Below are 23,393 nucleotides of genomic sequence, written 5' to 3'. Positions count from 1 at the left end.
CTTGTATGGTGATTGGCATCTAAACTTTCATAGTATTACCACGACTACCGGCAAAACAGTTAGTCTTTCAATCACCCACCTGGGTATAACCAATGAGGAGATGGCACGTGGGTACGTGCTTCTATAAACCGATGAGGAGATGGGAGAGGCAGGACTTGAGGCGCGATCTGCGTCAGAAATAGAAAGGACTTATATTTTAGCCCATGGCATCGCAGACGCTAGTTGGCGCGCGCGCAATAATTGAATAACATGGATTTCTAAAATTATTTTGAAAGGCGACGCACCGTGTCCGGTCTGGTCAGCATGGTCGCCGTGGTATATTAGCCCTATACCACAAACCCCTGAGGTGCCTAATTGCTTAATTATAACATGGCATTGTTGAATACTCCTTTCTGATTGGCTTGAAGGGCATTCTAGAGTGTGCATTATTTCCCTATAAGGCACGGTATATTTACTTGGGAAAATTCAATGGCTATAGTTCATTCTTAGATGTTCAGTTTGAGCTGCTTGAGGTCAAACATGATTGGCATTGTTGAATTCGATTTTCATAATAGAAAGCTAGGACTGATGTTTGGTTTGCTAAACGAGCAAGTGTGTTAGGTTACCAAGGCAACTACTGTCACTATCAAGTAAACTTGCTAGCTACCTCAGTGGATGTTGAACACACTTCTTATACCTGCAAATGAACACAGTTCATAGTGGTAAATGTGTTTAAATTATAGCCTCGGTATAAAAAGGGATAATCAACTCGGGGCTCTATGTGTTTTCTGGTGAATAATGCCTCTCTGCTAGCGCGTTGTGGACCACACCCTCCACATCCTTCATTATTTCCCAGAGAACGCATCAACCATTGTTTACTTTGGAACCATAGCTGCAAACTGCTTGACATTGGGATGAATGACAAGCTACATGTATGCTGTAGCAGGATGGGTTTTTTTTTTTCTCACTATGAGGGTAATGAATATGTTTTCTCATGGAGATCATACTTGCTCCACAGAGTGAGCTGCATAAGAACTGCTCAGCTCTCCATGAGCTCTCCACGGCTGGTAGTAGGCAGCTGCCCAGCCTCCACACAGAGACGGACTGCAGCTGGAAACCTTTTGGTGAGACCCCACTCAACCCTCGTTCTCCCCCCACTTTCTCTGCCTGACACACTTTCTCTGATGACCCTCTTCTTCTCAATCCCTCGTACACCAATTCCCATTCCCTCCCACCTATTCCACCGATCTACCTTCCCTACACTTGTTACTATTCGCTCATTTTTGTTGATCCCCATAACCAAATCCAGTGGTCAGTTTTCAGATACAGTGGGACAAAAAAGTATTTAGTCAGCCACCAATTGTGCAAGTTCTCCCACTTAAAAAGATGAGAGGCCTGTAATTTTCGTTATAGGTACACTTCAACTATGACAGACAAAATGAGAAGAAAAGAAATCCAGAATCACATTGTAGGATTTTTAATGAATTTATTTGCAAATTATGGTGGAAAATAAAGTATTTGGTCACCTACAAACAAGCAAGATTTCTGACTCTCACAGACCTGTAACTTCTTCTTTAAGAGGCTCCTCTGTCCTTTTTTGCCCCACTGTATGAGGAAAATGACAGGCCTCTCATCTTTTTAAGTGGGAGAACTTGCACAATTGGTGGCTGACTAAATACTTTTTTGCCCCACTGTAAGTGGCCATTGGTTGAATTGATGTTATTCTTATGCAAAAACTTTTTTTCACAATTTCTAGATAAAAGCAACTATAAGCAGCTTCTGGGAGCCATGGACTACTCCTTCCTCTGTGCCTACGCTGTGGGAATGTACCTCAGGTAAGGCCTCAACTAGACTGTCCATTTAACCTGACCAGGGGGAAATCTCTGGCTGTGTTATTCGCTAGAAAAGTCTTGGAGTTGATCCTGGACAGGTCAGGTGATTAGGAATATCCCCCATTATCTTACTGCTAGCTGCTATTTTAACTTGAGCAAGAGTGTCAATGCTGAAGATCTGAGTTGGTGACAGTTTGTATTCGATAAGAGGCCTAGTGATGTTAAGTCCTGAACCTGGCAGGAGATTGTGTCTATTCTTATGATTGTGTCATCATTGTGCGTCCCGCAGTGGCATCATCGGCGAGCGCCTGCCTATTCGTCTGTACCTGACGTTCGGCATGCTGATGAGTGGCCTCTTTACCTGTCTGTTTGGTCTGGGCCGCATCTACAACATCCACAACCTCAGCTTCTATATATTTGTCCAGGTGAATCAAATGCATACATAGAATGCCATACACTCACTCACACACACACACACACAAATGTTGGAGAAATCAGAGAACAACTATTCTGTATTCTGAATGTTTTTCTAGCTGCTCTCGTTGCTCCCAAGTCTAACACAACATACTCCTCTGTGTGTTTCTCCGCTGCCTCAGGTGGCCAATGGCTTGGTTCAGACCACTGGCTGGCCCAGTGTGGTCACGTGCATCGGGAACTGGTTTGGGAAGGGAAGGTAAGCCCCAAGATGTGTTGTTGTTGTTATTATTCTGATGATTCCTCTATAGTTCAGATACGTTGGAGTTACAATAGGAATTTAACTATGTTATTTGGTGTTCCCTACAGGAGGGATCTGATCAGAACACTATCCTAACCCTGTTTTGAACTGATCAGAACACTATCCTAACCCTGTTTTGAACTGATCAGAACACTATCCTAACCCTGTTTTGAACTGATCCGAACACTATCCTAACCCTGTTTTGAACTGATCAGAACACTATCCTAACCCTGTTTTGAACTGATCAGAACACTATCCTAACCCTGTTTTGAACTGATCAGAACACTATCCTAACCCTGTTTTGAACTAACCCTGTTTTGAACTGAATACTATCCTAACCCTGTTTTCAGAACACTATCCTAACCCCTCAGAACACTATCCTAACCCTGTTTTGAACTGATCAGAACACTATCCTAACCCTGTTTTGAACTGATCAGAACACTATCCTAACCCTGTTTTAACTGATCAGAACACTATCCTAACCCTGTTTTAACTGGCATTCCCTACAGGAGGGGTCTGATCATGGGCATATGGAACTCCCATACCTCAGTGGGCAACATCCTGGGCTCTTTGATTGCAGGTTACTGGGTCTCCTCCAACTGGGGCCTGTCCTTCATTGTCCCCGGCCTCGTCATCGCTGCTATGGGCGTCGTCTGCTTCCTCTTCCTCATCGAACGTGAGTACTGCTCTGTGACTGGTTGTAGGAAGATTGGATGGGACTTTCTTCCCGTTGACCTCAGAGAAGTTTCCGTGCATGATTTTTGTAATGGTAAAACGTTTGCATGCTGACATCTAATCTGACCTGGTTTTGTCTGCAGATCCAAATGATTTGAAAAGCATCCATGATGTACAGAACCCTGCTTCCAGCAACACTGTGAGTACTTATCATGTCTCTCTGGGTCTCCCAAAGCATCTCTTAGTATAGACATAATATGGGGATGACATTTCAAAGGTATGAATCTCAGATAGACAAAGTCCCCTTGTTTTTGTCCTATGCCGAGTGTAAGTGCCATTTTGGAAATGTGTTGTGGACATTGTTTGTTTGTTTTGTGAGCCATGAGTGGTTTCATTGTGCATAGCCCACGTCTTCAGAATTTGCCTGAATAGCATCGTTTCCATAACAACTGTCTCCCACTTTATCCCACTGGTAGCAGCAGAGTACCTGAGTGTCACACATCCAAAAGGGAAACAAAACATTAATTGTTTACAATGTGGGTGGATTCATTGTAAAAGCTTTATTTAGGGTTATTCTTGATTGACAGGTGATGTTTTCATCCTCCCACACTACTTTGAACTGCGTTACAGATGTTTACATTGGTGGCTGCTGGAACACTGTATCTTGATGGTGAAAACTGAATGTAGCTTCATGTGGATTCTGTAATATGATGGTAAATGGTGTTGTACTTGGTTTTGTTTTCTAATGTAGAAGCTGACCAATAGCTGGAAAGGGTTGAATGGACATAACCAGCTCTATCATTCGTACAAACAAGGAGGCAAATCTCAGGTGTGTGTCTGTTTTTATCTGAGTTTGTCTGTGTTTTTTTGGTTAATGTCTGTATCTAGATCTGTGTTATTAACCCTTGGTCTCCCTCTCAGAACTGGGACACAGAGCTGCTGCTCCCTGTACAGCAGGTGGTAGTGGTGAAGAGCGAATCGGAGCCCTCGGCCATCAGCTTCATGGGAGCATTACGCATACCGGTCAGTCACCTGAGCTCTCACACCACCCATATCACACACACACACACACTTATGTATTGCTATCCTTGTGGGGACCAAATAATTGATTCCCATCCCAAATCCTTTTTTCCTTCACCCTAAACCCCTAACCCTAAAACTACACCTAACCTTGACCCTAAACCCTTAACCCTAAAACACCTAACCTTAACCCTAAACCCCTAAACCTAAAACTACACCTAATCCTAAACCTAACCTTAACCCTAAACCCCTAACCTTAAAACTACGCCTAACCTTAACCCTAAACCCCTAACCCTAAAACTACACCTAACCCTTGGATCTAGCACTAACCATAATTCCTAACCCTACCCCTAACCCCTCACTCCTTACACCTCATTCCTAACCCCTCACTCCTAACCCCTCATTCCTAACCCCTACATTAAACTTAACCCTAGCACTAACCCTAACTCCTAACTCTAACCCCTCACTCCTTACTCCTCATTCCTAACCCCTCACTCCTAACCCCTCATTCCTAACCCCTACATTAAACTTAACCCTAGCACTAACCCTAACTCCTAACTCTAACCCCTCACTCCTCACTCCTCATTCCTAACCCCTTACTCCTAACCCCTCATTCCTAACCCCTACATTAAACTTAACCCTAGCACTAACCCTAACTCCTAACTCTAACCCCTAACTCCTCAAACCCCTCACCCTAACCCCTCATTCCTAACCCCTACATTAAACTAACCCTAGCACTAACCCTAACTCCTAACTCTAACCCCTAACCCTCATTCCTAAACTCCTAACCCCTCATTCCTAACCCCTACATTAAATAACCCTAGCACTAACCCTAACTCCTAACCCTACTCCTCATTCCTAACCCCTCACTCCTTCATTCCTAACCCCTCATTCCTAACCCCCTCTAACTCCTAACCCATTAACCCTAACTTAACCTAGCTCATTCCTAACCCCTACATTAAACTTAACCCTAGCACTAACCCTAACTCCTAACCCTAACCCCTCACTCCTTACTCCTCATTCCTAACCCCTCATTCCTAACCCCTCATTCACTAAACCTAGGCCTAACTATAATGTTAAAGTCTAAAATAGCATTTTTACTTGTAGAGAACGGCAAAATTTCCCAACATGTCAGAATTGTCCTTGTTTTACTATCCTTATGAAGACTTCTGGTACCCACAAGGATAGTTCTGGCTTATTATTATTATTGGACCATGCTGGTCATTTATGAACATTTGAACATCTTGGCCATGTTCTGTTATAATCTCCACCCGGCACAGGCAGAAGAGGACTGGCCACCCCTCACAGCCTGGTTCCTCTCTAGGTTTCTTCCTAGGTTTAGGGAGTTTTTCCTAGCCACCGTGCTTCTACACCTGCATTGCTTGCTGTTTGGGGTTTTAGGCTGGGTTTCTGTACAGCACTTTGAGATATCAGCTGATGTACGAAGGGCTATATAAATACATTTGATTTGATAGTTAAACAAAAAGGCTACTGAGGGGAGGAAGGCTCATAATAGTGTCTGGAACGGAACGAATGGATACCATTCCACTGTTTCCTCTCCAGCCATTACCACGAGCCCTCCCCATTTTTAAGGTGCCACCAACCCCGTGTGACACACACACACCAACGCCCAGGCCCTGTTCCCCAAAGCCCAGGGTGTTAAACTCATTTCCTGGAGGGCTCGTATCGGCTGGTGTTTGTTATTTTCTTTCAATTCAAGTCCAGTTTAAGACCTACACATCCAGGTGAGGGGAGTTCTAATCAATGACCTTAATTGATCAAATCAAGTACAAGGGACAGCGGAACCCTGCCGGCTCTTAAATAGATCAAAAAGAATTGCATAGGTACTGTATAAGCAACTGGGGAAAACGCTGGCCCTAAACATAAACCAAGTACCTTTCTATTCAAGACAACTATATAGTTTTTATTTGTTGACAGTCTGCTTCTCTCTCTTTCTCCATCCAGGGAGTGATCGAGTTCTCTCTGTGTTTGCTGTTTGCCAAGCTGGTCAGCTACACTTTCCTCTTCTGGTTGCCGCTCTTCATCACGAAAGCAGGTATGTAGCAGTGGTGGGAAAATGACTTGATTGTCATACTTGAGTCAAAGTAAAGATACCTTAGCAGAAAAATGACTTGATTGTCATACTTGAGTCAAAGTAAAGATACCTTAACAGAAAAATGACTTGATTGTCATACTTGAGTCAAAGTAAAGATACCTTAACAGAAAAATGACTTGATTTTCATACTTTTTTATTTTATTTTTTATTTCACCTTTATTTAACCAGGTAGGCCAGTTGAGAACAAGTTCTCATTTGCAACTGCGACCTGGCCAAGATAAAGCATAGCAGTGTGAGCAGACAACACAGAGTTACACATGGAATAAACAATTAACAAGTCAATAACACAGTAGAAAACAAAGGGGGGAGTCTATATACAATGTGTGCAAAAGGCATGAGGAGGTAGGCGAATAATTACAATTTTGCAGATTAACACTGGAGTGATAAATGATCAGATGGTCATGTACAGGTAGAGATATTGGTGTGCAAAAGAGCAAGTAAATAAATAAAAACAGTATGGGGATGAGGTAGGTGAAAATGGGTGGGCTATTTACCAATAGACTATGTACAGCAGCAGCGATCGGTTAGCTGCTCAGATAGCTGATGTTTGAAGTTGGTGAGGGAGATGAAAGTCTCCAACTTCAGCGATTTTTGCAATTCGTTCCAGTCACAGGCAGCAGAGTACTGGAACGAAAGGCGGCCAAATGAGGTGTTGGCTTTAGGGATGATCAGTGAGATACACCTGCTGGAGCGCGTGCTACGGATGGGTGTTGCCATCGTGACCAGTGAACTGAGATAAGACGGAGCTTTACCTAGCATGGACTTGTAGATGACCTGGAGCCAGTGGGTCTGGCGACGAATATGTAACGAGGGCCAGCCGACCAGAGCATACAGGTCGCAGTGGTGGGTGGTATAAGGTGCTTTAGTGACAAAACGGATGGCACTGTGATAGACTGCATCCAGTTTGCTGAGTAGAGTGTTGGAAGCCATTTTGTAGATGACATCGCCGAAGTCGAGGATCGGAAGGATAGTCAGTTTTACTAGGGTAAGCTTGGCGGCGTGAGTGAAGGAGGCTTTGTTGCGGAATAGAAAGCCGACTCTTGATTTGATTTTCGATTGGAGATGTTTGATATGAGTCTGGAAGGAGAGTTTGCAGTCTAGCCAGGCACCTAGGTACTTATAGATGTCCACATATTCAAGGTCGGAACCATCCAGGGTGGTGATGCTAGTCGGGCATGCGGATGCAGGCAGCGATCGGTTGAAAAGCATGCATTTGGTTTTACTAGCGTTTAAGAGCAGTTGGAGGCCACGGAAGGAGTGTTGTATGGCATTGAAGCTTGTTTGGAGGTTAGATAGCACAGTGTCCAATGACAGGCCGAAAGTATATAGAATGGTGTCGTCTGCGTAGAGGTGGATCAGGGAATCGCCCGCAGCAAGAGCAACATCATTGATATATACAGAGAAAAGAGTCGGCCCGAGAATTGAACCCTGTGGCACCCCCATAGAGACTGCCAGAGGACCGGACAGCATGCCCTCCGATTTGACACACTGAACTCTGTCTGCAAAGTAATTGGTGAACCAGGCAAGGCAGTCATCCGAAAAAACGAGAAAAAAAACTTGAGTAAAAGTAAAGATACCTTAACAGAAAAATGACTCAAGTAAAAGTGAAAGTTACCCAGCAAAATACTACTTGAGTAAAAGTCTAAAAGTATCTGGTTTCAAATGTACTTAAGGTCAGTGGTAGAAAAAGTAAAAAGAAAAAAAGAAAAAGTCTGTCTGTCTGTCTCTCAGCTCACCTAGATGCCAAGAAGGCCGGAGAGCTCTCCACTCTGTTTGACGTGGGAGGAATTGTGGGTATGTTCCCTTTTTTAGTTTTTTCAGTGGTTGTTTTTACATCTTTTTTTTCATGTAGCTTCATGATGTCAAAACGAACCATATAACTGTCTTATGATCTGGATGTTTCTGCTCCTTTGTGTGTGTTTTTTGTGTCAGAGATGGTTTTTTATTTGTCGAGATTATCATTGGAAACTAATAGACATCATTCCTGCATCATTGGATAGAACTACCCTCAAACCACTCCTATTTTCTTGATTGTTGTGCTCATCACATAGTCTGTCTGTCTGTCTGTATAGGGGGAATCCTTGCTGGGGTCATATCTGATAAGCTGGGAAAGAGGGCCACTACCTGTGCAGTGATGCTGCTGCTGGCTGCTCCTACTGTGAGTCGGTCCGTCTCTCTCTCTCGGTCTTGCTCTCTGTCTGTCTCCGCCTCTTTCCAAGCCTCCCCCTGTTGTACAGGACAGGAATCACAGTTGATCATCTCAATGAATAAAAATATGAGCATGCATCATGAACCTTACAGGACATGTACACTGAGTGTACAAAACATTTAAGAACACCTTCCTAATATTCATTTACACCCTCCAGTTTTGCCCTCGGAACAGCTTCAATTGGCTGCTAACCAAGTTGGCTGCTAAACATGTGTATGTGACGAATACAATTTGATTTGATTGGTCAGGGCATGGACTCTGCCAGGTGTCGAAAGCGTTCCACAGGGATGCTGGCCCATGTTGACTCCAATGCTTCCCACAGTTGTGTCAAGTTGGCTGGATTTCCTTTGGGTGGTTGGTCATTCTTGATACACACAGGAAACTGTTGAGTGTGAAAAACCCAGCAGCGTTGCAGTTCTTGACACTCAAACCGGTGCGCCTGACATCTACTACCATACCCTGTTCAAAGACACTTCAATCTTTTCTTTCTCGTTCAACCTCTGAATGGCACACATACACAATCTACACTGAACAAAAATATAAAAAGTAAATTGTTGGTCCCATGTTTCATGAGCTGAAATAAAATATCACAGAAATGTTCCATACGTACAAAAACCTAATTTCTCCCAAATTTTGTGCACAAATTTGTTTACATCCCTGTTTGTGAGCATTTTCTCTTTTACCAAGATAATCCATCCACCTGACAGGTGTGACATATCAAGAAGCGGATCAAACTCCATGATCATTACACAGATGCACCTTGTGCTGGGGACAAAAGGCCTCTCTAAAATGTGCAGTTTTGTCACACAACACAATGTGCAATTGGCACGCTGACTGCAGGAATGTCCACCAGAGCTGTTGCCAGAGAATTTAATGTTAATTTATCTTCCATAAGCCACCTCCAACTTTGTTTTAGAGAATTTGGCAGTACGTCCAACCGGCCTCACAACCACAGACCACGTGTAACCACGCCAGCCCAGGACCTCCACATCCCGCTTCTTCACTTGTGGGATCGTCTGAGATCAGCCACCCGGACAGCTGATGAAATGGTGGGTTTTGCACAACTGAAGAATTTCTGCACTAACTGTCAGAAACCGTCTCAGGGAAGTTCATCTGAGCGCTCGTCGTCCTCTCCAGGGTCTTCACCTGACTGCAGTTCAGCGTTGTAACTGACTTCAGTGGGAAAATGCTCACCTTCGATGCTCGCTGGAGAAGTGTGCTCATCACAGATGAATCTCAGTTTCAACTACCGGGGAGATGGCACACAGCCTGTATGGTGTCGTGTGGGCGAGCTGTTTGCTGATGTCAACGTTGTGAACAGAGACCCCCATGGTGTGGCAGTGGGGTTATGGTATGGGCAGGCATAAGATATGGACAACGAACACTATTGCATTTTATTGATGGCAATTTGAATGCACAGAAATGCCGTGACGAGATCCTGAGGTCCATTGTCGTGCCATTCACCCACCTCCATCACCTCATGTTTCAGCATGATAATGCACGGCCCCATGTTGCAAGGATCTGTACACAATTCTTGGAAGCTGAAAATGTCCCAGTTCTCCCATTGCCTGCATACTCACCAGACATGTCACCCATTGAGCATGTTTGGGATGCTCTGGATCGACGTGTATGACAGCGTGTTCCAGTTCAGGCCAATATCCAGCTACTTCGCACAGCCATTGAAGAGGAGTGGGACAACATTCCACAGGCCACAATCAATAGCCTGATCAACTCTATGCAAAGGAGATGTGTCGCGCTGCATGAGGCAAATGATGGTCACACCAGATACTGACTGGTTTTCTGATCCACGCCCCTTCCTTTAGGTATCTGTGACCAACAGATACATGTCTGTATTCCAGTCATGTGAAATCCATAGTTTAGGGCCTAATGAATGTATTTCAATTCACTGATGTCCTTATATGAGCTGTAAAACCGTTAAAATTGTTTGCATCCTGCGTCTATTTTTGTTCAGTATATTTCAATTGTCTCAAAGTTTTTATAAATCGTTCTTCAACCTGTCCCCCCTTTATCTAAACTGATTTTGAAGTGGATTTAACAAGTGACATCAATAAGGGATCATATCTTTCACCTGGATTCACCTGGTCAGTCTGTCATGGAAAGAGCAAGTGTTCTTAATGTTTTGTCCACTTGTGTACACAGGTGTTCTTAATGTTTTGTGTACACAGGTGTTCTTAATGTTTTGTCCACTTGTGTACACAGGTGTTCTTAATGTTTTGTGTACACAGGTGTTCTTAATGTTTTGTCCACTTGTGTACACAGGTGTTCTTAATGTTTTGTCCACTTGTGTACACAGGTGTTCTTAATGTTTTGTCCACTTGTGTACACAGGTGTTCTTAATGTTTTGTCCACTTGTGTACACAGGTGTTCTTAATGTTTTGTCCACTTGTGTACACAGGTGTTCTTAATGTTTTGTGTGCACAGGTGTTAATGTTTTGTGTACACAGGTGTTCTTAATGTTTTGTGTACACGGGTATTCTTAATGTTTTGTCCACTTGTGTACACAGGTGTTCTTAATGTTTTGTGTACACAGGTGTTAATGTTTTGTGTACACAGGTGTTCTTCATGTTTTGTGTGCACAGGTGTTAATGTTTTGTGTACACAGGTGTTCTTCATGTTTTGTGTGCACAGGTGTTAATGTTTTGTGTACATGTTTTGTGTACACAGGTGTTCTTCATGTTTTGTGTACACAGGTGTTAATGTTTTGTGTACACAGGTGTTCTTCATGTTTTGTGTGCACAGGTGTTCTTAATGTTTTGTGTGCACAGGTGTTCTTCATGTTTTGTCCACTCAGTGTATTTGATAGCTGTTGTTTTTTGTTCTTTGTTTCAGCTTTATGGCTTTTCTATGATCAGTGAGTTTGGACTGGGACCCACCATCGGTAGGGATAAATTCTCATATTCTCCAGTTTGTGTTGAGGGATTGACTGAATCCTCTCCTGAGCCCATTGACTTATAGAGATATTGGCTGTGCTATTTTGACTGTCAATGACTTACAGGTGAACAGTGTTATGTCACAAGCTTGGTTGGTTTTGACATTCATCAAGTGAATGGTGTTTTGATGTGCCCGTGTACCTCCTAGGTATGCTGCTGGTGTGTGGAGGGCTAGTGAATGGACCATATGCCCTTATTACAACAGCAGTGTCTGCTGATCTGGTGAGTGTGTGTGTGTGTGTTGCGAGTCTGTCTCGCTATCCTTTTACACAGTTTATAATCCTCCCTAGTTTTATCTTCCTAAACTTTGAGTGGCCATACTATTTCAGTATTTCCTGTGTGTGGGCCTCTCTGACCTCAAATCCTGCCTCTATCTGACCTCAAATCCTGCCTCTCTCTGACCTCATCCTGTCTCTCTCTGACCTCAAATCCTGCCTCTCTTTGACCTCAAATCCTGCCTCTCTCTGACCTCAAATCCTGCCTCTCTCTGACCTCAAATCCTGCCTCTCTCTGACCTCAAATCCTGCCTCTCTCTCTGACCTCAAATCCTGCCTCTCTCTCTGACCTCAAATCCTGCCTCTCTCTGACCTCAAATCCTGCCTCTCTCTGACCTCAAATCCTGTCTCTCTGACCTCAAATCCTGCCTCTCTGACCTCAAATCCTGACCTCCTCTCTTTGACCTCAAATCCTGTCTCTCTTGACCTCAAATCCTGCCTCTCTCTGACCTCAAATCCTGACCTTAAATCCTGCCTCTCTGACCTCAAATCCTGCCTCTCTCTGACCTCAAATCCTGCCTCTCTTTGACCTCAAATCCTGCCTCTCTCTGACCTCAAATCCTGCCTCTCTTTGACCTCAAATCCTGCCTCTCTCTGACCTCATCCTGTCTCTCTCTGACCTCAAATCCTGTCTCTCTCTGACCTCAAATCCTGTCTCTCTCTGACCTCAAATCCTGCCTCTCTCTGACCTCAAATCCTGCCTCTCTCTGACCTCAAATCCTGCCTCTCTCTGACCTCAAATCCTGTCTCTCTCTGTTTGACCTTTTGACTCCAGGGAACACACAAGAGCCTGAAGGGCAACTCCAGAGCCCTTTCTACTGTCACAGCCATCATCGACGGCACAGGATCAGTAGGTTAGTCCCTCGCCCTCTTCTCCGGGTCACCTCCAGCCCCACCAGTAGATCCTACATGATAAATTAGCTCCACAAGGCGGTAGCTAACGACCACGGGTTGCTTTCGAATTCAGCATAGGACTATCTCTGACTTACTAACTGTCCTGGGATGCTGTTTTCTCAGGTGCAGCGATAGGTCCCCTCCTGGCAGGAGTGTTGTCGTCACGGGGATGGAACCAGGTCTTCTACATGCTGATGGCAGCTGACTTCCTAGCACTGATGGTGTGTGCGCATGCTAATTTTCGAAATAGTTGACATGAAATGTGCGTGTGGATTTCATGGAATGAGGTTTTAATGTGTGTGGATTTCATGGAATGAGGTTTTAATGTGTGTAGATCTCATAGAATGAGGTTTTAATGTGTGTGGATTTCATAGAATGAGGTTTTAATGTGTGTAGATCTCATAGAATGAGGTTTTAATGTGTGTGGATCTCATGGAATGAGGTTTTAATGTGTGTAGATCTCATAGAATGAGGTTTTAATGTGTGTGGATTTCATAGAATGAGGTTTTAATGTGTGTGGGTGTGCTTTCTCTGTAGCTGTTGCTGCGGCTGGTGACAAAGGAGCTGACCTCTGCCAATGTGGTTAAACCTCGTTCTGGCAGCACCACAGTAGAGTAAGTGACTTCTCTCTGTTTGGTGTATATTCTACATTTATTTTATCTTTTTATTTAACCAGGCAAGTCAGTTAAGAACAAATTCTTATTTTCAATGACGGCCTAGGAACAGGTTAACGGCCTGTTCAGGGGCAGAACGACAGATTTGTACCTTGTCAGCTCGGGGATTTGAACTTGCAAACTTCCGGTTACTAGTCCAACGCTCTAACCACTAGGCTACCCTGCCACCCCGGTATTAGGGTGGTATCCAGGCTTGATAATCATGATTGAGGCCACTGATCATGTTCTATGTTGATGATCTATGTTCTACGATCATACCACCAAGACATGCTAACCTCCTCTGTTATTGGTCAAAGTGAGAGGTTAGCATGTCTTTGGGGTATGATCTTTGACCTTCTGTAACTTTCTCAATCATCATTATTCACGATTCATTCAGGATTATCTGTAATCATGGTAGCATCCACATTATAGTAGAAATGTTAAGAAACGTATTATATTCTTATTTATAATAAAAAAGTAAATCCAAAATGAAACAATACATTATTTACCATTTTAATTTCTATTGGGCACAAAATAATCTGAAATGCATCGAAAAGGAATTGCAAATGCATCCAATAGGTTTGTAGTCACAAGCTTGATGTCGTCATTGTGCTCTAGGAAAACCGGACAAAATACTTCACTTTTGACTACTTTATTTATAAGACTCTTTAGAGGTGTCAATTTTGACGTGTAACTTTTTGAGAGAAGACAAAATGTATTACTTGTTAAACAAAATCTCTTTTCTTTGAGCAATTGTACAGTGGCATGTATGTGAATCCTTTTGGAATTACCTGGATTTCTGCGTAAATGTCACTTAAAATTTGACGAAGTCACAACAATAGACAAACACAGTGTTCTTAATACTAATAACACACAAATTATTGTATTTTTCTTGTCTATATTGAAAACATAATTTAAACATTCACAGTGTAGGTTGGGAAAAGTATGTGAACCCCTAGGCTAATGACTTCCTCCAAAAGCTCATTGGAGTCAGGAGTCAGCTAAACTGGAGTCCAATCAATGAGATGAGATTGGAGATGTTCGTTCGAGCTGCCTTGCCCTATAAAAAAACATTTACAAAATTTGAGCTTGCTATTCACAAAATGCATTGCCTGATGTGAACCATGCCTCGAACAAAAGAGTTCTCAGAAGACCTACGATTTAAGATTTGTTGACTTGAATAAAGCTGAAAAGGGTTAGACAACTATCTCTAAAAGCCTTGATGTTCATCAGTCCATGGTAAGACAAATTGTCTATAAATAGAGAGTTTATAGACAAGTTCAGCACTGTTGCTACTCTCCCTAGAAGTGGCCTTCCTGCAAAAATGACTGCAACAGTGCAGAATGCTCAATGAGTTTAAGAAGAATCCTAGTGTCAGCTAAAGACTTACAGAAATCTCTGAACATGATAACATCTCTGTTAAAGAGTCTACAATACGTAAAACACTAAACAAGAATGGTGTTCATGGGTGGACACCATGGAAGAAGCCACTCCTGTCCAAAAAAACAACATTGCTTCACGTCTGACGTTTGTAAAAAAGCACCTGGATGTTCCACAGCGCTACTTGCAAAATATTCTGTGAACAGATTAAACTAAAGTTGTGTTGTTGTTTGGAAGGAACACAACACTATGTGTGGAGAAAAAAAGGCACAGCCACAACAACATCAAAACCTCATCCCAACTGTAAAGTATGGTGGAGGGAGCATCAAGGTTTGGGGCTGCCTCTGGGCCTGGACAGCTTGCGATCATCGAAAGAAAAATGAATTCCCAAGTTTATCAAGACATTTTGCAGGAGAATGTAAGGCCATCTGTCCTCCAATTTGAAGCTCAACAGAAGTTAGGTGATGCAACAGGACAACAACCCATTAGACAGAAGTAAATCAACAACAAAATGGCTTGACCAGAAGAAAATATGCCTTCTGGAGTGGCCCAGTCAGAGTCCTGGCCTTCTGGAGTGGCTTCTGGAGTGGCCCAGTCAGAGTCCTGACCTTCTGGAGTGGCCCAGTCAGAGTCCTGACCTTCTGGAGTGGCCCAGTCAGAGTCCTGACCTTCTGGAGTGTCAGAGTCCTGACCTCAACCCGATTGAGATGCTGTGGCATGACCTCAAGAGAGCGGTTCACACCAGACATCCCAAGAATATTGTGGAACTGAAACGGTCCAAAATTCCTCCTGACCGTTGTGCAGGTCTGATCCGCAACTACAGAAAACATTTGGTTGATGTTATTGCTGCCAATGGAGGGTCAACCTGTTTATTAAATCCAATGGTTCACATACTTTGTCCGACCTGCACGGTGAATGTTTACACACTGTGTTCAATGAAGACATGAAAACGTATAATTGTTTGTGTGTTATTAGTTTTAAGCAGACTGTGTCTATTGTTGTGACTTAGATGAAGATCAGATTAAATTATTTGACCAATTTATTCAGAAATCCAGGTCATTCTAAAGGGTTCACATACTTTTTCTTCCCACTGTATTACTATAAAATAATATAATTATCAAAATGTGTTGAGCATACAAAATAGCTCTATTTTTATTTTATACAGTCGTTTTTGTTCATCTTTATCAAGGGTGTCAATAATTTCGGAACCCCCACTGTATGTCACAGAAATACTGATAAATCAGCCAGATGAACTTGTGGATACCATTTTTATGTCTGTGTGTATTATGACGGAAGTTAGGTGGTTTCGCTAGTCAATGCTAATTAGCGTTAGTACGATGATTGGAACATTGAAGGTTATTATAGTAATCAAAAACTGAAACTAAAATTGGAGAAACTATTTAGTGAACTGAAATAAAATAATTAAAAACTTTTGAAAAACAATACTGAAACTATTATATTTCACTGTGAAACAAACAAAAAATACATTGTTTAATTGTTTTGTTTTTTCTCCTGTTCTAAAATCAAATCGGGTTTTCAACCTTTTTTTCCAAATGGGGTTTGTGAGCTTTTGAATCTGGCGGGTAAATGCTGACAGTAGATGGCAACCTTTCAAATAGGCCTGGCTTGTGCATCACTGTCACTAGCTATCAGTAGCTAACAGGGACAACATCTGAGGGAGGTGGCGGACCATAGCTGTGAACAATGGCAGCAGCAAACCCAACACCAGCAGTGGCCGATCACAAAAGATGGCAGCGTGTGTAGAACAGTGGGTTAACAAGGCAGTTCTTACGCTGTAATTGAAAATAAGAATTTGTTCTTAACTGACTTGCCTGGTTAAATAAACGTTAAAAAAAATTTAAAAGTGGAAACACCCAACCAATTTATAAGTTCATCTGAACAGCACCCACAAAGAATTTCAGGATAAAGATGAGTTGAGACGGGCATTTTTTTATTTACATTTATTTTGTTTTTGGAATTCGCTCAGGATTCAACTCCTAGTATCATATGAACACACATAAGACATGGAAAATTAGTTGAATTGCACGAATTTAGCATTAACAAACAAGACTGGTGTGGACAGTTGGGGTTGCGTGGTGTCGGGGGTTTGTTACTATGCCGATAAATGACAATATCCATCTGGAACTTTGCCACCAAGGAAATAAATGTGTGTGACCAAACCATCTCAAAAAGTACTGAAGTACCCTATAGGCCTACAACCCATACTGTCCCTAACACTAAAACTGAAACTAAATCATATAAAGACTAAATAATAAATGCTTTTATCAAACTGAAATGGAACAGGTAAATCAAGTCTGAAAACTAACTGAAACTAAACTGAATTTCAAATAGAAATAAAAACGAATAAAAATCAGAAAACTATAAGGTGATACAATCTTCGGCAAAATCCATTCGCAAGGAGATTCCTGCAAAAATATTATTTGAAGATGAGGTACGTTAGCGTATGCATGAAAAGGTGTTATCCCACGAGTTAATCTTGCTAAGTAGATAAACTGCTTAATTGCCAGAATCTTACATGCTTTTTATTCGAAAATGTTTTTACAAATTCCAAGAGGAAATCCATAATAAATGATCTACTATCCCGCGTTCAATCCACCAAATTCCTAGGTATCCTTATTGAGGAAAAAGATCGTATTTAAATTCTCTCCGATAAAATTGCAAAAGCTACCGGTGTCATGGGACGAGTTCAACATCTCATCCCAAGAAAATATTTGGTTTTATCTGTAGCCTAATACACCTTAATCTATTATTTTATCTCAGATTGCAATATAGTCTGGGCCACTACTTATAAAAATAACCTCAATAACATCTTCTTTCTCCAAAATTGTTTTGTGAGGATAGCAACTCACTCAGACAGTCGTGCCAGTTCCTCGCCTTTTCAATCCTCAATATTTATGTCAACCATCTTCAAGTGTGTCTTTTTTTGTATTCCAAATCAAAATGAATCTTCTCCGTTTCTTTCCAAACACTATTCAAATTCAATATTAAGGTTCCTCATTATTCTACGAGAACTGCCAGCGATCTCCACATCCATTTTTTTTCCATACAAGATTGACCTAATCTTCCATCACATCTGTTTTTTTTTGGAACAGTCTCCCGGACCACCCAATGATGTATATAAACCCTGGATTGCTGGTGCTTAGTATTGGCCATTTGAATCCACTTGTCGGCCATATTGGCGCTCCACAGTAGGAGCAGTCTTCCATGTGAACGCATGGCATTGTACAAGTATTTCAATTAAATGTTTCAAGGACAAAATTACAAGGATTTAAGTATTGTTTTTGCTGTAGTGGGGACAATAATGCTAGTAATCTCAAAGAATTAAACTTTAAGAAATGATTTTTTTACATTTAGCTTTAGCTCACATAATATAATTTAAAAGTGTGCATTATGGTGTATGTAATAGATGTTTTTACAATGGTGGGGGAATACCAAGATTGAGGAACAGTGGCTTCAAAACAGCGCCCACTGTTAGTCATCTAGTGTGTTATATATATATATATATATATATTCAATTCAAGGGCTTTATTGGCATGGGAAACATGTGTTAACATTGCCAAAGCAAGTGAGGTAGACAACATACAAAATGAATATATAAAGTGAAAAACAACACAAATTAACAGTAAACATTACACATACAGAAGTTTCAAAACAGTAAAGACATTACAAATGTCATATTATATATATATACAGTGTTTTTACAATGTACAAATGGTTAAAGGACACAAGATAAAATAAATAAGCATAAATATGGGTTGTATTTACAATGGCGTTTGTTCTTCACTGGTTGCCCTTTTCTCGTGGCAACAGGTCACAAATCTTGCTGCTGTGATGGCACACTGTGGAATTTCACCCAGTAGATATGGGAGTTTTTCAAAATTGGATTTGTTTTCGAATTCTTTGTGGATCTGTGTAATCTGAGGGAAATATGTCTCTCTAATATGGTCATACATTGGGCAGGAGGTTAGGAAGTGCAGCTCAGTTTCCACCTCATTTTGTGGGCAGTGAGCACATAGCCTGTCTTCTCTTGAGAGCCATGTCTGCCTACGGCGGCCTTTCTCAATAGCAAGGCTATGCTCACTGAGTCTGTACATAGTCAAGGCTTTCCTTAATTTTGGGTCAGTCACAGTGGTCAGGTATTCTGCCGCTGTGTACTCTCTGTGTAGGGCCAAATAGCATTCTAGTTTGCTCTGTTTTTTTGTTAATTCTTTCCAATGTGTTAAGTAATTATCTTTTTGTTTTCTCATGATTTGGTTGGGTCTAATTGTGCTGTTGTGTGTGTGTGTGTGTGTGTAATATATATATAAGTTATTGGAACCACCACTGCAACACCTTCAAATACAAAATTAAGGAATATCTACTAGACATTCCATACAATGACTCATCCCAATAACCTCTGCCATATGTCCATAATAATTATGCTGATTTTGACTGGCTGAGAAAAGCTGCATGCCTGTCTGTCTTGTCCAGAATCCCGACCCCTACACGTTCATTACTATGGCACAGCTGGAGATCGAATTTCAATATTGAAACAATGTTGCAAATGTCAGAGAGAGGGAGAGAGAGAAAGCAAGGTTTATACAAATCTCCACTATTGTAAACCAATTGCTAGTCTAAAAGAAATGGGAGATAATGTCTCAATGCTTTTTATAGTGGAGCTCAAGTTTATTAATTGCCTGGCTGGGCTGATGAGACAGTGAGATGGAACAGAGTAAATGGCCATTTCAGCATCATAGATTTAGCTGGTGGTAACTTGTGGAATAGACACTGGGCTGGAATGTGTTTTTAACCAATAATCCCCCAGGGTTAGACCCACCCTTTGTATAAATCCCATTATTAACTGAGTGGTTCGAGCTTGAAAGCTGATTGGCTGACGGCTATGGTACATCAGACCATATACCACGGGTATGACAAATCATTTATTTTTACTGTTCTAATTACGTTGGTAACCAGTTTATAGTAGCAATAAGGTACCTCTGAGTTTGTGATATATGGCCAATAGACCACGACTAAGGGCTGTATCAAGGGATTGCGTCGTGCCTAAGAACAGGCCTTAACCGTGGTATGTTGGCCATATACCACACCCCCTCATGCCTTATTATTAAATAACCTTCTGCCTATCTTTGTCCCGTAATAATAATAATCGTTATTATTTCATTTGAACCTCCTTTCTCTTTCTTTTTTTTTTCTGGTTCGTCATGTTTTCATTTATTCTTTCTGTAAATCTATTTGTTTCTTATATCAGGATACTTTTTTGATTTTGTTATATAAACATTTGAAAGCGAGAAGTGCCTTAACGAGCATCTCTTGTTTTTTTGTTTTTTACCTCATGCAAATAAATAAATCATAGTCCCTGATCGAAGTCTGTTTTTCTGTTTCTCTCTTGTAGGATGAAAGAGCACTGAGCACTTTGCACTAACTCCAGACAAAGGAGTGAACAGACTGTCCCTCAGCACAGACACAAACGCTGCATCTTATGCCACTAACCTGTACCTCCGTCCAGTAACTGAACTGAGCTAGTGTGAAGCAGCACCTCCTTAGAACCGAATGAAAGCGGATTTGAAGATTTGGTAACAAGATAATAAGAAACCAACCAAGCCATCCAGAGTTCCTCTGAGCACGTACCACTATAACTTTTGTTTTTACTTGTTCTACAGCACACTGGGCCTTAAATATATATATATATATATATATATATATATATATATTACTGTCAGGTCTGCCTTATGGAACCAAAGATTGTGTGGAAATGCATTATAATTTATATGAAATGTATTATTATTTTTGAAAATTAAGTTGCCATTATATTATTCTATTCTGTGGTGTATTTTCTCTGTAAATGAAGTATATGCAGGTACTGCTATGTTGTATTTGTATATGATCAACAAATGATGTTTATTATGTTTGGTGACTTCAATCCTATGAATGTAACATTTTGTGTAGAATTTCATACTCAAACTGATGAGCAGGATCAATAATTTCTCAATAAGCTTTTCTTTAGGCAGTGCAATGTTGAAAATGTTAGTGATGATTTATGTAGATGTAGAAAATATCAAATACCATCATCCCAAACCTTAAATGATCATATAAAAGTGAGTTCATTTATTCTGCCTCTACAATGTGAACATTTTGAATGTGTTCCTTTTGACTAATGCCTGCTAACTCAAGTCCATTTAGAGTGTAAAAAGCACAAAATGCCAAATGAGTGAAGAAATGTAGGTGATAATCATCTTCTTTTTTTAAATTAAAAAAAAAAATCATTTATATTCTTAACGTTCATGATGGCACATGCAGAGGCTGTGGTCAATTCCAATTCACTTCCTGTGTTAAACAGAATTGAAGTGGAATAGACCCCATCCAACAACATGTCCATTTTATTTATGTGGAGATCGAGCACATCGTGGAGGAAGATAAAACATTCATCGAAGTTCTTCAGTGGCAGTACTTGAAATACTGTGTGCCTTTTGTTGTTTGTCAGGCAGTTGCTTCGTTCAGTGACGTATGTGTGAGCCTTACTTGATTACTATAGCTACATGGTCTTGGTGACAATTGTAGATTTGTAATGACCTCTTGGTAAATAAATAAAAAAAGATGGCATGTCTGTATTACCAAATTTTCTGGAAGCCTCTATAACCAAAGCAAAATGTCTCAATCTTGGTTTTGAAGTATAATGTTGAGTTGTTTTGTCAACCAAGCTAAAGGTGTTACAGTCAGGGTGAAGAGTGGTCTGAAGTCTCTAGCTGTCTCAGCTGGTGGTCTGAAGTCTCTAGCTATCTCAGCTGGTGGTCTGAAGTCTCTAGCTATCTCAGCTGGTGGTCTGAAGTCTCTAGCTATCTCAGCTGGTGGTCTGAAATCTCTAGCTATCTCAGCTGGTGGTCTGAAGTCTCTAGCTATCTCAGCTGGTGGTTGAAATCTCTAGCTATCTCAGCTGGTGGTCTGAAGTCTCTAGCTATCTCAGCTGGTGGTCTGAAGTCTCTAGCTATCTCAGCTGGTGGTCTGAAGTCTCTAGCTGTCTCAGCTGGTGGTCTGAAGTCTCTAGCTATCTCAGCTGGTGGTCTGAAGTCTCTAGCTGTCTCAGCTGGTGGTCTGAAGTCTCTAGCTGTCTCAGCTGGTGGTCTGAAGTCTCTAGCTGTCTCAGCTGGTGGTCTGAAGTCTCTAGCTATCTCAGCTGGTGGTCTGAAGTCTCTAGCTATCTCAGCTGGTGGTCTGAAGTCTCTAGCTGTCTCAGCTGGTGGTCTGAAGTCTCTAGCTGTCTCAGCTGGTGGTCTGAAGTCTCTAGCTATCTCAGCTGGTGGTCTGAAGTCTCTAGCTGTCTCAGCTGGTGGTCTGAAGTCTCTAGCTGTCTCAGCTGGTGGTCTGAAGTCTCTAGCTGTCTCAGCTGGTGGTCTGAAGTCTCTAGCTGTCTCAGCTGGTGGTCTGAAGTCTCTAGCTGTCTCAGCTGGTGGTCTGAAGTCTCTAGCTGTCTCAGCTGGTGGTCTGAAGTCTCTAGCTGTCTCAGCTGGTGGTCTGAAGTCTCTAGCTGTCTCAGCTGGTGGTCTGAAGTCTCTAGCTGTCTCAGCTGGTGGTCTGAAGTCTCTAGCTGTCTCAGCTGGTGGTCTGAAGTCTCTAGCTGTCTCAGCTGGTGGTCTGAAGTCTCTAGCTGTCTCAGCTGGTGGTCTGAAGTCTCTAGCTGTCTCAGCTGGTGGTCTGAAGTCTCTAGCTGTCTCAGCTGGTGGTCTGAAGTCTCTAGCTGTCTCAGCTGGTGGTCTGAAGTCTCTAGCTGTCTCAGCTGGTGGTCTGAAGTCTCTAGCTGTCTCAGCTGGTGGTCTGAAGTCTCTAGCTATCTCAGCTGGTGGTCTGAAGTCTCTAGCTGTCTCAGCTGGTGGTCTGAAGTCTCTAGCTGTCTCAGCTGGTGGTCTGAAGTCTCTAGCTGTCTCAGCTAGTGGTCTGAAGTCTCTAGCTGTCTCAGCTGGTGGTCTGAAGTCTCTAGCTGTCTCAGCTGGTGGTCTGAAGTCTCTAGCTGTCTCAGCTGGTGGTCTGAAGTCTCTAGCTGTCTCAGCTGGTGGTCTGAAGTCTCTAGCTGTCTCAGCTGGTGGTCTGAAGTCTCTAGCTGTCTCAGCTGGTGGTCTGAAGTCTCTAGCTGTCTCAGCTGGTGGTCTGAAGTCTCTAGCTGTCTCAGCTGGTGGTCTGAAGTCTCTAGCTGTCTCAGCTGGTGGTCTGAAGTCTCTAGCTGTCTCAGCTGGTGGTCTGAAGTCTCTAGCTATCTCAGCTGGTGGTCTGAAGTCTCTAGCTGTCTCAGCTGGTGGTCTGAAGTCTCTAGCTGTCTCAGCTGGTGGTCTGAAGTCTCTAGCTGTCTCAGCTGGGGGTGGAAGTCCTCCACTGAACTGACACATTATCTCTCTCTCGCAGGACAAATCACATGATTTATTATTTTCTGAAACGGTCCTGTAATAAACATTAACAGTCCTTAACAAATCAGTCATAACTGGTGGTTAGCTGCTCATGTTGTGCCTAAGTAAACCAGAAGGTAATTATAAATTCAATTAGTGTTTATTGAAGGTATAATTAGTATATTGTTTTGATCGTCGATGACTCATCTGACATACATCACAAAACATCTGAGCTGACTCGAATCTGCAAAACTGGATATGTTATCGAGTGAATCTCACAGGCGGGTGCCCACGCAACAAACTA

The 23,393-nt window shown here is 42.0% G+C and overlaps 2 protein-coding genes across 2 annotated transcripts in view; one reads left to right on the top strand and one right to left on the bottom strand.

The window, feature by feature from the left end:
* LOC112243164 (glucose-6-phosphate exchanger SLC37A1) overlaps positions 1 to 21,317 on the top strand; it is a 29,702-nt gene extending 8,385 nt beyond the window's left edge. The window contains exons 4-20 of the mRNA XM_024411005.2: positions 998 to 1,103; positions 1,736 to 1,814; positions 2,101 to 2,236; positions 2,408 to 2,484; positions 3,036 to 3,202; positions 3,345 to 3,400; positions 3,953 to 4,030; positions 4,123 to 4,224; positions 6,187 to 6,277; positions 8,069 to 8,131; positions 8,410 to 8,495; positions 11,397 to 11,445; positions 11,646 to 11,719; positions 12,548 to 12,626; positions 12,790 to 12,887; positions 13,204 to 13,280; positions 20,110 to 21,317. Of these exons, the coding sequence (XP_024266773.1) occupies positions 998 to 1,103; positions 1,736 to 1,814; positions 2,101 to 2,236; positions 2,408 to 2,484; positions 3,036 to 3,202; positions 3,345 to 3,400; positions 3,953 to 4,030; positions 4,123 to 4,224; positions 6,187 to 6,277; positions 8,069 to 8,131; positions 8,410 to 8,495; positions 11,397 to 11,445; positions 11,646 to 11,719; positions 12,548 to 12,626; positions 12,790 to 12,887; positions 13,204 to 13,280; positions 20,110 to 20,125 (1,434 nt within the window). The 3' untranslated portion in view covers positions 20,126 to 21,317. The remainder of the gene's footprint in view (positions 1 to 997; positions 1,104 to 1,735; positions 1,815 to 2,100; positions 2,237 to 2,407; positions 2,485 to 3,035; positions 3,203 to 3,344; positions 3,401 to 3,952; positions 4,031 to 4,122; positions 4,225 to 6,186; positions 6,278 to 8,068; positions 8,132 to 8,409; positions 8,496 to 11,396; positions 11,446 to 11,645; positions 11,720 to 12,547; positions 12,627 to 12,789; positions 12,888 to 13,203; positions 13,281 to 20,109) is intronic.
* A 293-nt stretch (positions 21,318 to 21,610) lies between these two features.
* Positions 21,611 to 23,092, bottom strand: LOC121846242 (repetitive proline-rich cell wall protein 2-like). The gene has a single exon (XM_042320104.1). It carries the CDS (start codon positions 23,090 to 23,092, stop codon positions 21,611 to 21,613), a length of 1,482 nt encoding a protein of 493 aa, XP_042176038.1.
* Between the last annotated feature and the right edge of the window lie 301 nt (positions 23,093 to 23,393).

This window comes from Oncorhynchus tshawytscha, linkage group LG03 (assembly GCF_018296145.1).
Source record: "Oncorhynchus tshawytscha isolate Ot180627B linkage group LG03, Otsh_v2.0, whole genome shotgun sequence".
Lineage (NCBI taxonomy): Eukaryota > Metazoa > Chordata > Actinopteri > Salmoniformes > Salmonidae > Oncorhynchus > Oncorhynchus tshawytscha.
This window is presented reverse-complemented; position numbering and strand designations above follow the sequence as displayed.

What these genes read in the sequence shown, in the direction of transcription:
- LOC121846242 (XM_042320104.1), bottom strand. Translation starts at nt 23,092, where the DNA reads ATGTGTCAGTTCAGTGGAGGACTTCCACCCCCAGCTGAGACAGCTAGA.